Genomic DNA, 15,535 nt, shown 5'->3' on the forward strand with positions numbered 1-15,535 from the left:
TCGTTTCTAATCGAGGTCTCCTCTAAAAACCAAAGCTTTCGGTCTCAATGGACTCTTATTCGGTTTTTACAATTATTTATTTAGACTGATAACACAACGTGTGAGTGGCTAAGTGGCAGCGACTGTGTGGCAAGACTCAAGAGTAACCACACGGACACGCGCGCGCGCACCTTGTAACGAGGTGGAGAAAGAGAGGGAAAGTCTGGCTGTCTTGGTTTACTGCCACTGTTCGAGAGAGCATGACGAGTCAGTGCAGGGGGCAGCACATCATGATCAGCGCCCTCTCGTCAAGTGGAGTTTAACAGCAAGAGGGCAGCAGGAAGCGCGTGCGTCACAAGCACGGCTTGGGCAAGCGACGAACATAACGCGTGCACACACACACACATGTCCTAGCCACTCCGCTCTCGGGCGGGTGGGTTTACTCAATTAGCCAGATCGAGCGACAAACACCTTTCAACCGGATTGTTTTTACGTAAAAAAAAAATTGGTTACAACACACTTATGGCCAGCCCCAAAAGCCAGGCGAGTTATTGGCAGGCATAGTGCATTTGCGTTATATAACCTGTAAACGATTATTACCGACATAGCAATACTCGCGGTATCAGTCTATATGTATGCACGTCGCAAATGAACATCGCAAGAGCTAATAAAGCAATGTTAATTAACAGGCACGTCTATCAAAACACATACAACAGCGATACATTATAACCATAGTAGAGATAGCTTCGTGAACGCTAAACTATGCGTGCATGCTGCACATCACGAGTTACACATACACCAGCACCAGCACCACCGAGTCGTACTTTGTACACCTACTTACCGGCACACGGGGATGTGTTCCCGATGTATCACCTGAGAAAGTTATAAAAAATATATGGCTAAGCCGGCCGTAACAATAAACTTACACTCCGATTAACAAGTTCCCCATTTCTAAAGTTCAAACTCAGTTACGCTCTCCACAATCCTGGCATTGAATATTCCCGCAAGTATATAGTGCCACATACAGCAAGCGGCTATGTATTATTAACAACTTCGTAGTGGCCTGTGTGTGTGTTGATATGTGTGTGTGTGTGCTCCCCTTACCACAGGCAATCCAAACTTGCCTCTGCACTGTCCCAAAAGCCCTACCCTGCAAAGTGGAAACCAGTTGCCAATTATCCCAGAGGCAGGCCCGCCCAGCACACACAGCTCTCAGCCACTCACCCCCACAGCCAGGCACTTACATTTAGAGATACACAAGAGAGCTTCCCCTTATAGACCACACAGGCTGTTGGGGGCAAGTGCCGGTTAGCGAGCACCTATTGAGGGCTTGAACGGGCCCGCACAATCGGGTGCTGTGCGTGTGTGTCACCGTGTCTGTGTGTGGCAAGCCCCACGCACACAGACACGGTGACACACACAGGCACAGTGACACACACAGACACGGTGACACACACACAGACACGGTGACACACACACAGTGACACACACACAGGCACAGTGACACACACAGACACGGTGACACACACACACGGTGACACACACACACGGTGACACACACACAGACACGGTGACACACACACAGACACGGTGACACACACACAGACACGGTGACACACACACAGGCACGGTGACACACAAAGACACGGTGACACACACAGACACGGTGACACACACACAGACACGGTGACACACACACAGACACAGTGACACACACACAGGCACAGTGACACACACAGACACGGTGACACACTAACCTAGGGGTCGGCAACCTGCACGCGGCTCTTCAAGGACCGCTTCGTAACCGTTCTTCCGTAAGGACCCCGCCGTCTCGTATTCACCACTTGCATTGAAGTACAGAATTTTTTGTTATACGAAATTCAAAAACAATGGCTCTTATTGTTATTTGAATGCCGACCATGGAAGTCCAGTTCTCCATGTAAGTCCAGTTTACCTTCGAAGTCCAGTTCACCATGTAAGTCCAGTTTACCATGGAAGTCCAGTTTACCATGGAAGTCCAGTTCACCATGGAAGTCCAGCTCACCATGAAGCCCAGTTTACAATGGAAGTCCAGTTTACCATGGAAGTCCAGCTCACCATGAAGCCCAGTTTACAATGGAAGTCCAGTTTACCATGGAAGCCCAATTCACCATGGGATTCCAGTTTACGATGTGAGTCCAAAGATCCGCCATATAACCTGGCAGGGTGTTGGGACAAGTTCTGTTAGTGAGCATCTATAAGGGCCGGCACGGCACGTAAGGGGGTGGGTGGCCAACTCCACGCCCAGCCGCCTTTGTCTCCCTAGTGGCGATGTTTACACACCACATCAGGTACTCATTTGAGGCTGAGTCCACCTAGGGTGAGGCTCAGGACCGGTTCAGGTAATCGTCACTGGTGTTGGCCGCGAGCGGGAATCGCTAACCACTACCCTACCGCTCCCCACACGTAGATACATGCACACGAACCCACACACAGGCAGGCAAACACACAAATCCACACACACACAGGCCACCCGACCCCAGCTTGTGATCAAATTACTCTGCATCCACCACGCGCTTATGGCTGCTTGGAGAGGAGACAATTCAAACACCAAACAACTCTTTGCAGCTGTAGAGTGTCTCAGTTGTAGGGTTATAAAGCAGCATTATGAAGCCTATGGGCCACAGGAAGACGATTAAACAAAAACAACCCCATTTGACGTCCACAGACGGCATCCTCACAACTCATTAACACGATATAAGGCAAAGGTGCAACCCTACGATTGCTTGCTCACACCACTGCTGGGAGAAGGGTCTTCACTGGCGAAAGCTCCAGAGAGCCCCGAAAGAGGGTCTTTGGCCTTCTCTTCCATGCTGGCCAGACGTCCTCTGGTAGAGGAGGGCGCACCCACACTTTACCCCACCGCACGCAAGCTGCCGATTGATTGTGGTGCGCCACCCATTTATACTGCCGGGTGGAAAGAGGCGGCGGGGGAGGTTGAAGGAACTGGCATCGTCTTCTTGGCCACGCGGTGGTGGCTCCGCGCGCCTGCAGCAGGGATTGGTGGATCACACGAATGTTGAGAAACTCCCTGAATTTGAGTCATTTGGGCTCAGTATGACGTTCCTGGATAAATAAGTAATTATTATTATTATTACAATTTCAAACCGATGACCTCCGGACTGCAAGTCCGAGGTGTATGCACATCATCACAACACGGAAGCATTCACTGTAGGGTTTTGCTTAAGTTATTATGGGTTTGGATGTTTATTCATCTCTTTACAATAAAACAGCCCCCCCCCCCTCCCCTTCTGTTGCATTTTCAGTCCGCTAAACAAGACTTAAAGTTCACTGCTTTTCAAACTCTGGAAAATTTGAAGACATCGCACAGATAATAATCCCTACAAATTCGACATTTGTAAGGATTTACAGTGAGGGAAAAAAAGTATTTGATCCCCTGCTGATTTTGTACGTTTGCCCACTGACAAAGAAATGATTAGTCTATAATTTTAATGGTAGGTTTATTTGAACAGTGAGAGACAGAATAACAAGAAAATCCAGAAAAACGCATGTCAAAAATGTTATGAATTGATTTGCATTTCTTCGTCAGTGGGCAAACGTACAACATCAGCAGGGGATCAAATACTTTTTTCCCTCACTGTAACACATTTTCTGAAGTAATCCCGGTTGCACATGTCCATACCTGCTGGCTATTCAGTGCAGGATTCAGGTAATTGTCACCCATTTACATTAGCTGACAAATTTAGCCATTGCCCACTTTCTTGGGTAATTGCAATGGCAATGCGTTATTGCCACTTACCGTTAGCTATCAAACACATTTTCATAAACGGCTGACATCATCGTAAAAATATTGGTGCATTTATAATGGGATTTAGTGTACAGCAGCCACCCTTTGTCAATCCGTTACGGCATGGAAGGTCTCTCCATGTTGTTTATCGGTCATACTTCGCCATACTGGTCAATGTGGGTTGGTGAAGGGGAGGGAGAGGAACAGTTCAGATATGTTGAACTTCTTTCGCACCGTACGTAGCCAACCGTGCCAATCGGAGATTCAGAAGGACAACAAACTAAACACAATAATCAGTGACGATTGGCTAAATGTTATTCGTGGGAGAGTAAAAAAATAAATCTATCGCGGGGTTCAAAGGGCAATGTGCTCGTCACGGCACCGCCCCTACCTATGATAGGATCAACAGGTATAGATTAATTTACACATTTAACGGCAGCTCGTGAGTAAACCGCGTCATTCTGTTTTCCGATGGTGTCATTAGGCGTGCACACGCCCAACAACTTTCATGTTCGGTAATGACTCTACGTCGATATGACCGGTTATGCAATTCAAGTGCCGTTTATTTTAATTAAAAAACGTTCGAGGAAGGATTAAACTAAATGTATGCGTCCTCCCCAAAAAACTCATCCTGCTCACAAACAGGATGGAATGTACATACAGTGAGGAAAAAAAGTATTTGATCCCCTGCTGATTTTGTACGTTTGCCCACTGACGAAGAAATTATCAGTCTATAATTTTAATAGTAGGTTTATTTGAACAGTGAGAGACAGAATAACAACAACAAAATCCAGAAAAACGCATGTCAAAAATGTTATAAATTGATTTGCATTTTAATGAGGGAAATAAGTATTTGACCCCCTCTCAATCAGAAAGATTTCTGGCTCCCAGGTGTCTTTTATACAGGTAACGAGCTGAGATTAGGAGCACACTCTTAAAGGGAGTGCTCCTAATCTCAGCTTGTTACCTGTATAAAAGGCAATTGTCCATAGAAGCAATCAATCAATCAGATTCCAAACTCTCCACCATGGCCAAGACCAAAGAGCTCTCCAAGGATGTCAGGGACAAGATTGCAGACCTACACAGCATTGCCAAGCAGCTTCGTGAGAAGGTGACAACAGTTGGTGCGATTATTCGCATTTTAACGAGGGAAATAAGTATTTGACCCCTCTGCAAAACATGACTTAGTACTTGGTGACAAAACCCTTGTTGGCAATCACAGAGGTCAGACGTTTCTTGTAGATGGCCACCAGGTTTACACACATCTCAGGAGGGATTTTGTCCCACTCCTCTTTGCAGATCTTCTCCAAGTCATTAAGGTTTCGAGGCTGACGTTTGGCAACTCGAACCTTCAGCTCCCTCTACAAATATTCTATGGGATTAAGGTCTGGAGACTGGCTAGCCCACTCCAGGACCTTAATGTGCTTCTTCTTGAGCCACTCCTTTGTTGCCTTGGCCGTGTGTTTTGGGTCATTGTCATGCTGGAATACCCATCCACGACCCATTTTCAATGCCCTGGCTGAGAGAAGGAGGTTCTCACCCAAGATTTGACGGTACATGGCCCCGTCCATCGTCCCTTTGATGCGGTGAAGTTGTCCTGTCCCCTTAGCAGAAAAACACTCCCAAAGCATAATGTTTCCACCTCCATGTTCGACGGTGGAGATGGTGTTCTTGGGGTCATAGACAGCATTCCTCCTCCTCCTCCAAACACGGCGAGTTGAGTTGATGCCAAAGAGCTCCATTTTGGTCTCATCTGACCACAACACTTTCACCCAGTTGTCCTCTGAATCATTCAGATGTTCATTGGCAAACTTCAGACGGGCATGTATATGTGCTTTCTTGAGCAGGGGGACCTTGCGGGCGCTGCAGGATTTCAATCCTTCACGGCGTAGTGTGTTACCAATTGTTTTCTTGGTGACTATGGTCCCAGCTGCCTTGAGATCATTGACAAGATCCTTCCGTGTAGTTCTGGGCTGATTCCTCACCGTTCTCATGATCATTGCAACTCCACGAGGTGAGATCTTGCATGGAGCCCCAGGCCGAGGGAGATTGAGAGTTATTTTCTGTTTCTTCCATTTGCGAATAATCGCACCAACTGCTATAACCTTCTCACCAAGTTGCTTGGCAATGGTCTTGTAGCCCATTCCAGCCTTGTGTAGGTCTACAATCTTGTCCCTGACATCCTTGGAGAGCTCTTTGGTCTTGGCCATGGTGGAAAGTTTGGAATCTGATTGATTGCTTCTGTGGACAGGTGTCTTTTATACAGGTAACAAGCTGATATTAGGAGCACTCCCTTTAAGAGTGTGCTCCTAATCTCAGCTCGTTACCTGTATAAAAGACATCTGGGAGCAAGAAATCTTTCTGATTGAGAGGGGGTCAAATACTTATTTCCCTCATTAAAATGCAAATCAATTTATAACATTTTTTGTTGTTATTCTGTCTCTCACTGTTCAAATAAACCTACCATTCAAATGATAGACTGATCATTTATTCGTCAGTGGGCAAACGTACAAAATTAGCAGGGGATCAAATACTTTTTCCCTCACTGTACATCCTGTGGAATCAATGCACTTAGAATGACATCATTACGTTTTAAGTCGTATTTCGCAAACAACACGTGCGAAATTCATCCAATCACAGACATATTTTAGCTCAATCCACCGCTGGATGAAGCGGACTGGTAAAGACAATGAATGATGACAGTGGTTTAGCCATTGCACTATGAACCCGGCCACCTGAGTTCAATACTTGGCCAAGGATAACATCATTGGAGGGTGATGTCTGAAACATTTCAGAGTGATGTCTGTGCTGGCCTACACCACACCGCGCCCCTACCCCTTCACAAACCCCACACTGACCAACGTGGTGAAGTATGGCCCAACACCCCCCCCCCCCCACACGATCGACACTGCATGGGGAGACTTTGATTTGCCAGTGTATTGGGAAAGACTGCAAATGATTACTTACATTACTACAAACAGTTCTCATCAAGTACACAGCACATGAGGAGGGGTAGGAAAAGGACGCGATTGGAGAATCGCATCATGTGTACACCTCGGACAGCTTATGGCAGGCACAGCAGAACCATAAAGGGTGAAATAAAGTGTCGAGTGACCATGGATGGGTTGGAGAGCGATTGAGAAGCAGGACTTGATGACGCGAAGCGACATGCCAGTGGGCGTCAGGCATGGCATAACGGATCAGAAACAACGGACACCGACAGAGGGCCCCAACACCAACACCACGACATTCGCCACGAGGTGACGGTAACGTCACCACGGTGCCTGTGCCAGGGCAGGTACACTTTGAGGCCACGTGAAGTGTTGACAGCTCGCTGACAAGTCACGGGACAGACCAAGGTGCCATGGGTTGACTGATTGAGATGACCGATAGATGTACTGTACCAGCGTGTGCCCCCTATTGTGCCAAATTGCTGGATTTTAACCGCCCGGCGCTCCGCTCGTTGTTGTGAGCTTCCCTCCTCCGCCCTCCGATGTTGTTGGAGGGCGACTGCCTCCAACTGCCCAGCAGCGTCCTTCACGAGCCTCCTCCACAGAGGTCGATCTTGACACCGCTGGTTACCAGTCATCGCCAAATCCACGCGAAGGGAACAAAAGCTTAAACACACACAAAGAAGCGTGGATAGATGCCATCCTCGGCATAACACTGTGAGACAGAGATAGTAGCACGTGCTTGATTAGCGAATATACACAGTTGATACACATTTAAATGTGAGCAAAAGTCGGGCTGAGGCAGGGCACGTCGCTCGAAAAGGACAGCCAGCGGTCGAAAATAGACGGAGCTCTAAGATCGTAACCATCGTGTGCGGGTGGCTTCTGGGTGATTTGTTGCATCTCGGCTATCGTGATGTATGGCGACAGCTTGGAGGAGTCATTTATCCAGCAGTGGATTAAGCATGGCCGATGATTATGATGATGAAATTCAGTCGCGTCTCTTACCATTTTTATTAAACAAAACCCCAAAGTTTGTACCTATGCTTGCGACATCACTCATCTGCGGTTTATTAGCCATTTCCTGCGTGTCACTACACGTCTTGTGGCAGCTGCAGCCAGCAATACTGCACTGTAAGAATAAACGCGGGTTTGTTAAATATTTTATCGAGAGGATGAGTTCCACCCACGGCAAGGTGTGAGTGTGTGTTAGCGGAGCTCATCATCACACGCTGACGGCAGGCAGACTGACTTGTTCTGATGCTGTTGCGCCCTCTCCTGGCGAAGTCTGCTTTTTACACCCCAGCGATATTCGTTCAACGACCACCCCCCACACCCCCCCCCCCCCCCCCCGAGTTAGATTCCCGGCCACGGCTAACATCAGTGGCAAGTAATAGCTGAACCAATTACAGTTATACCCCCTTATCCTTTGCCAAACCTTCACTGCTCATTGTGAAGTAAGCAAGAACAACAAAAACCCCTCCCAAGATCGATACGGAGAGGAGAGAATCCATTCTAGATTTGAAGCTTTCGTGACTGCAAGGATCCATACTCTTTGGTTCTATTACCTACGTGACTTTACCGAATAGAACCACAGAGTAAGGAGATAATCCTTTGTTGACCAGCAGTGGAGTGAGAAAGGCCCTTTTTTATCTTGTCATCAACTACAACCCATTTTATTTACTACGTTCCATGAATGCGTCCAAAGTTTTCACGTAAACTACAACCTCCTGTTCCCCCCTCTTGATCGAATCGCTCCGAAACTTCACCAACAACAATGTCCAGAGCTGGATAGTTATTGGTAACGTCAGAATTATACCGAGGGATTATACTTTTTTTAAGTGTTTAAAACGTTCACATGCTCTAACCTAGCGTGGTAAAAGGCTTAAACCAACGTACTGAATACACACTTTTTCGTAAGAACGCTACCGTATTGTGAAAAAAATAAGGGGCCAATCAAGATTTGAAGTTTTCGTGACTAAGGGGCCGTCCATAAATTACGTCACGCGATTTTGGATGGTTTTTGACCCCCCCCCCTCGTCACGCGGCGTCACAAAATGTCAGACCCCCCCCCCTCAAATATGACGTCACAAAGCTCTGCCCCTCCCCCCCCTTAACCATATTTCCATTTTGAAAATAAAACATCAAATTGCTTTAAACTATTGTCATTGTAGTGCGTATTTAATGTGGTGCTGCGCTCTGATGTTGTAGGAGAAAACATGTATTAAAAAGTATATTTAATTAAGTAGAACGTGTTGTCTGTATTTATTTAAAGTTGCGCATTTTGATGTGACGTCACATTTCTCACACCCCCCCCTCGTCACACAAATTTCTGACCCCCCCCTAGGTGCGTGACGTCATTTATGGACGGCCCCTAATACAGTAGATCGCGTTCATAAAGTATCCAATGCCTTCATTCCGCAATGCACCGTCTCCTTCTTTAAAGAAAAGCCACAGTAGTGCGATTGTGGCCATGCAATCCCAACTATGGACACCCACGGAGTAAAACGCACTGCTGTGTAGTGTGAGCTCCTTCAGCAGAGAAGGACGAGGATGAATGGCAAAACTCCACAAACTCTCCTAACTACGCAAGTATATAACAGAATCCAGCAGTGCCCAAATCATAGCTGACTCAAAATCATGCGCAACGGAGAATCAGCCGCGATTTCACGTCCACTGCAAAATTCGCGCAGTGCCTCGACTCTCATTCGACGCCAGAGGACGTCACAACGCCTGTATCACGCCACCACTCGACCCTGCTCACGATTGTTTTCACCCCTGCATCCGTGTGTTGTGTGCCCATGCGTTTCACGTGCATTCCTCATTTCCCCAAGAATCCTCCCAACAGAATCGAGGCTCCCTTAATGTATTGGATGTACCAGCTTGTAGTTTGCGTGTGGCCCCTATTGTTTACGACTGGTACAAATAATCAGGAGGAGGAAGACAAAAACACTTACGCGTGAATGTTTGCGGACCGTACGCTCACAGCACTTTCGTGTAAAATTATAAACACATAGACCCGTATAGCCTCAATATACGGTTGGGGCAAGTGCTGTTAGCGAGCACCTATGAAGCCCATCGAAGCACACGAGGGGATGGGTCGCCATTATCACGGCCGACCGCCTTTATCTCCCCAATACCGATGTTTACACACCTCATCAGGTGCCGCATACATAATAATCAAGATCTACTTGGCGTCTTCCCATTGACGTCATTGCAGCCGTGGAATCGTTGGATGTTTACAGGATTGAGTTCAGTTTCAGTTTTATTTCTCTCAACCAGCTTAAAAGACGCTGCGAATCTTAGCAGCGTTCAGTGTAGCTTTGTCGTCCCGACAGGTTTGTTCCTTTCACCTGAAGAAGGTCACTTGTGTTGTGGCCGAAACGTCGTGATTTTTGTTATTTTATTTTTTACCTACGTGACTTTACCCAATAGAACCAAAGCGTACAGCTTAAAAGACGCTGCGAATCTTAACAACGTTCATTGTAGCTCTGTCGTCCCGACAGGTTTGTTCCTTTCACCTGAAGAAGGCCACTTGTGTTGTGGCCGAAACGTCGTGAGAATTTAATTGTTTTACTTTATTATTTTATTCTCATTCTACGTGACTTTACCGAAAGAACCAAAGAAGAGTTTTATTTCAGTTTTATTTATTTTGGTGTAGCCCTGTGAGCCATTCGGCTCTTGAATCGGGTGCAACCACCAGTGATGCCAGGTGGAGAAAACATTCGTACAGCGCTTAGACTGAGCATGGGCGGAGTACAATTAACGGAGTGAATGCGTCTGTTGTTTCGTGCCCCGGTATCGCGTCTTTATTTAATACTAGCTTTACTACCCGGCTTCGCGCGGGACTTGGATTCTTGTCTTGGATTCATACACACGGCCGACGCGGAGGGTTTAGGGGGAGGGTGTGTGACGTCAGCAGGCACACTGCGTCACGCTGCCACATGCGGGTGACATCACAGATATGACGTCACCGCTCACTTGCGTTTTGCATTGTGTACAGTCTGGAAGCTACCCACAAGCCAAATTTCAAGTTTGTTGCATGTCGGGAAGTACGCTAAACATTTCGAACAGACACACATTCACAAATTTCCCTTTTATATATATAGATCACGTATACTCTATAGCCGGTCATGAGTAAATAATGATCATCTCGAAGGGATAGACAGTCGAATTTGGCAGATTTGTATGTAAGGCAATGCTCATCACTAGAAAAGTATGAAACGTAACAATATCTATCTTGGGTATTCCAAATATTTGGAAACAAAGGTTTGTATATTGTTTTAGTTTTGAAGCCATGTCTTCAAAGGTTTATTTTATATATATGTGGGAGATTTGAAGACCTTTGACATTTTTCAACGATTCGAAAAAGTATTCTCCACAATTTTATCCCAATTGTGCTAATTTGCATCATGAAATGAGGGGAAAATTCTATTTGGATTATTAGCAGAGAGTGCAACCTTTCGTGTTGGAGAACTGCCCATATAGGGTGGATATCACAGACCTACTTGCGAAATCCCTTCAAATTACTTCTGGTCCATACGGCAGGGGGCAGCACTTTCTCATCCGCTCTGCCACATGACAGTAATGTTCGTCGCATGACAGTCAAACGTATGTTTTTAAATCTCAAAGCTTGATTTTTGGCAAATTAAGTGCAGCGTTGCTGACCAGAACTTGTTGGCAGATTTTGAGTAAAAAGCAGGAGAAATTGGCTACCATTTACTCATGTGTATAAAGGTGCAGGTCTGAAATTGCTTGCTGACACCAATGCTGGCAGAATATTCTTCACTGAAGAAAGCTCCAGAGAGCTCCTTTAGAGTGTATGTAGCCTTCGCTTCCATCCTGGCCAGATGTCTTTGAAGAGGAGAGAGTACCCACACTTTACCCCACCACACGCGACATTGCCGATTGATTGTGGTGCACCACTCATCTTATACTGCTGGGTGGACAGGCGGTGGGAGAGATTTAACAAACTTGCACCATTGTGTGAGCCGGGCGGTGGTGGCTATACGCTGGAAGAAGGCCCTTCATTGTAGGGAGCTCTCGATCGCCCCTATTAGAGGGCCTTTTAGTCTGCTCTTCCACACATTTTGAAATAAGTCGGAGTACCCACACTTTATCCCACCGCACGCGACCTGCAGGCGCTAATTGTGGTGAACCCATTTGTGTTGCTGGGTGGACAGAGGTGGGGTGATTTAAGAAACCTGCCCCATTGTTCAGCTGCCGCGCCGGGGCATCGAATTGAAGCAGCGACCTCTGGATTGCAAGTCCATTGTGCTGACCGTCACTCCACGGTAGCATCACGTTTAATAGTACCGGAGTGTATGGCATGTGCAACACTTTATTTAAATCACACGAAACAAAATACAATAAATATTAAGGATTTATTGAATGGGGTCAATTCTCCAAATAAATACAAAACGTTGAAATATAACTTACATCTTTCAATAACCGTTACACCTTCCGCTTAGAACTCATAAGCTGCTAAGTAAGTACCATATATACAAATCCAGTAAGCAGTCGTGGCATCATTTAAAAATCAAATATACAGCATAATTCACCACCACGCAAGTAAAAGATATGTTCATTGACCATTTTTCAAAAGATATATCCATTTTTTCTTTCCAAACATGTTTTAAATTACACCCACACCATTAAAAAAGACAGACACTACATAATCGTGCAAGAAAGCATTTTCAGTGAAAACGTTGGAATGCACACATCAAACAACGCAAAGTTACTTGAGTCATTGAATGCAATTAGGTGAAAGAATAAGCCTACCCATCCACCACCATTAAGAACCGAGCCATAAAAATAAGTTGCCTTGGTTTTGACATTAAACGTCATCGGATGACGGTGCCACGTACATTCTGTCCTGTACGGAGATGTGAGACCAACGATTGGATGAGATGGAGGGAACTTGATGCAGGGACCTGCCATTTGAGCAGACAACTCCAAGAGGAATAAGACTACAGTGTATTTAGAAAGACAGTGTTTCTTGCTCAATGTCCTCTGTGCCGTCGGGCAGTCGTCACGCCTTGCCATACGTGCTGAAATCCAGGTGGACCACCTGATCCACCTTTGCAAAATCGTCCGTGAACACGGGATTCTGGGCGCTGACCAGGTCCTCGCTGTTGTAGCGCGTGATGAGCACCCGGTTCTTCTCCCTGTACCTCCTGCGGCACAGGCAGGCGGCGAGCACGACGATGACCACGAGCAGCGCGAAGAAAGCGGCCAGGGCGCAGGCCATGACCACCTCCCGGTACGCCCGCGGCATCTCGAACGGCACCCGCACGCACTCGCTCTCCCCGACGGCGTTGACCGCCACCACGCACACGCTGTACCGGCTCGAGGGCACCAGGTCGCGCAGCGTGAAGCGCCGCCACGTCGGGTGGATCTGGTGCGTGCGGTGATCTCTCACGTCGCCTTCCTCCTGGTACCGGAGGTAATAGTCGAGGACCTGCGACTCCGGCGCGCACCACTGCACCTCCACGGTCAGGTCGTCCGCAAAGTCCACCTTGCGGAGTCGCGGCGCCTGGGGCTTCTCGTTCTCGACGACGCCGGCGCAGCGGCAGCCGGTCTCCTGCTGCAGGACGCGGCAGGGCTTCTGGCCGTGCCGGCACGGGTCGTAGTCGCAAATTGTGTCGCCTCGCCGCGGCGGGACGAGAGGCGCTTGCTTTCCGCCGCCGTCGCCGCCGTCGTCTCCGTCGGGGTCGTCTCCGTCGGGGTCGTCGACCGTTTCGACGACGATCGGCGTCTTCGGTGGACGGGGCGGCTCCGGCTTTACCCGGGGCGGTTTCTCCGTCGCCGCCACGGGGGGAGGGCTTCTCGCCGGGACCGGAGTAGGATCCTCGTAGTCGTCTTCATCGTCGTCGAGCTCGAACAAGACCAGCTTGGGGTTGTTGCTGCTGCGCCCTCGCGAGCTCAACCTGGCGCCGCCCGGCGGCGGTGGCGGCCGAGAAGCCGGAGGAGCGGCCTCCGCACGCGGACCGCCGCTCAGAGGGAGGAGACGGCTCGAGCGATGGGTGCCCGTGATCCGAGTTGCTCCCAAGGTCCGGGGTGGCGGCTGTTCTGACGTTCCGTGCAGGGCTCCTCTCTGGCTGCTGCTTGAGAGAGAGGCTGTGGGGCTGCCCGTCGCAGTCCCAGCCGTGCCCACCAGGAGGCAGAAGGCCGCCAGCAGCAGAGGAGGGGGCAGCATCGTCACGTGGGGACTTGAGATCTGCGGGGATCAAGGTGGACATTCGGAGACGTTTTACAGGCTGCCGATACCCAAAGTACTCGCATACACGCGCGGGGGCCTCCCCAGACCGTGTGGATTGCGGGGGCTTATTTGACCATACTTCACCACACTGGTCAGTTCAAGTTGGTGAAGGCGATTAGCAATGACTCGGGGGTGTGGAGGTGCACGACATTAGTGATTTTTACTGCAACGCTCTCTGCTGTCAACAACCGATAGCACCTGTTACGCATGGTGGTCGCCCATCCAAGTACTGACCAGGCTCAAGCCTTGATACCCTTGGGAGGTCTGACGAGGCCTGTGTCGTGTAGTCATCGGCACTCAAAGCGTGTTTCATACGCAAATGCTTGACTGTTTCTCCGATTGCAAACATATCGCACTGATTTACAGGAACATATATATGCGTAAAATACAATTTTGCAGTTTCGTAAAATTACCAGCAAAATATTACTGAGCAGTAATCGTTGAATGTGTGGGCTGTTTGTTATGAACTTAAATTTATGTGTTCCATTGCAGATGTACAATATTGTCAGGAGAGTTCAGTATGTTCAATGATTGTTTCATCAACAACGTAGCAAATTAACCCAAAGATAAATTATACATGGCTCGCTCTGTTGGTGTTTCTTGACGAGCTTGTATTTGTAGCGACCGGGTGATTTCGCGTTCGTTAGTTTTACAAAAAATCCGCGAGTGTTGTGTGCATTTGATGTACGAGTGTGCCTTTCCTGTCGTAAATGACATCTGCAAAAGGCATAAACTGTGAACTATTTATGACGAGACGCTTATGACAGTAAAAAAAAACACTCGTACTCAGGTTGTCAATTATATTATCGGGCAACTCTAAGAATTTCAATTCGGCTAGACATACAGAATTAAACGTTTATTTTTAAAAAAAAAGTAATTTTCTTAAAGGATACTCAATATATGAAAGAGTAATCTAGAATGTATTTCTGCCAACTTTAATGCCAGCAACATATTTGGTCTCAGTGACGTTTTGTAATAAGCACCGCTTTCTTACCTGTGTGTATGGTAGCTCAAGATATAGTAAATAAAACAACGTTCAATAGTTGTGTTGAGTTGGATGAGACGAATGTAGACCGGCGTTGTTCAATATCACAGTTGTCTCTCTGCTTCTCTCTGGAGTTCCGTCTCGGAGGCCGTAATCGCAAACGTAACTCTCATCGCCTGAGCGAGCACGGCTCTGCCATCATTATATAGGGCCGGGCAAAGGTGGGGGTGGCTGTCACACGAGCATCCGGAGGAGCGTCTGGATGGAGGAGGCTTCGGGGGAGAGTTGTGGGAGTCGTAGAAGGGGGAGGTTCAAGGATTACGGAGAGAGAGAGAGGGGGGGTGGGCAGCAACGCAGGCACGGCTCGAACCAAAAAAAAACCATGCCGCTAATTCCATCGCTCGTGGCCGCGAGACCCCCGCACAGACACGGCCACCCACTCGCTCCGCCCGCCAGGCAGCATGACACCACCACACGTCTGGTCACGGACACTCGGAGTCGTCTGGCCAGGTGGATGAGTCACCAGCACCTCGCGGCTCTCAGAGCGGGTTAAACACCCGTAACGATGCGGG

General features: G+C 48.0%; 2 protein-coding genes across 3 annotated transcripts in view; both read right to left on the bottom strand.

The window, feature by feature from the left end:
* LOC116943181 (uncharacterized) overlaps positions 1–1,146 on the bottom strand; it is a 108,342-nt gene extending 107,196 nt beyond the window's left edge. For both annotated transcript variants that reach the window (XM_032955815.2, XM_032955813.2), the window contains exon 1: positions 821–1,146. The gene's annotated coding sequence lies outside the window, so the exon portion shown is untranslated. The remainder of the gene's footprint in view (positions 1–820) is intronic.
* Positions 1,147–12,087: 10,941 nt separating this feature from the next.
* On the bottom strand, positions 12,088–15,157 carry LOC116943180 (uncharacterized). The gene is made up of 2 exons (XM_032955811.2): positions 14,973–15,157; positions 12,088–13,936 (listed from the first exon to the last, which is right to left on the bottom strand). Exon 2 carries the CDS (start codon positions 13,913–13,915, stop codon positions 12,749–12,751), a length of 1,167 nt encoding a protein of 388 aa, XP_032811702.1. The 5' UTR covers positions 13,916–13,936; positions 14,973–15,157; the 3' UTR covers positions 12,088–12,748.
* Between the last annotated feature and the right edge of the window lie 378 nt (positions 15,158–15,535).

Source organism: Petromyzon marinus, chromosome 17 (genome assembly GCF_048934315.1).
Source record: "Petromyzon marinus isolate PM22_M1 ecotype Great Lakes invasive population chromosome 17, UKy_Petmar_22M1.pri1.0, whole genome shotgun sequence".
In the NCBI taxonomy this organism is placed as follows: domain Eukaryota; kingdom Metazoa; phylum Chordata; class Hyperoartia; order Petromyzontiformes; family Petromyzontidae; genus Petromyzon; species Petromyzon marinus.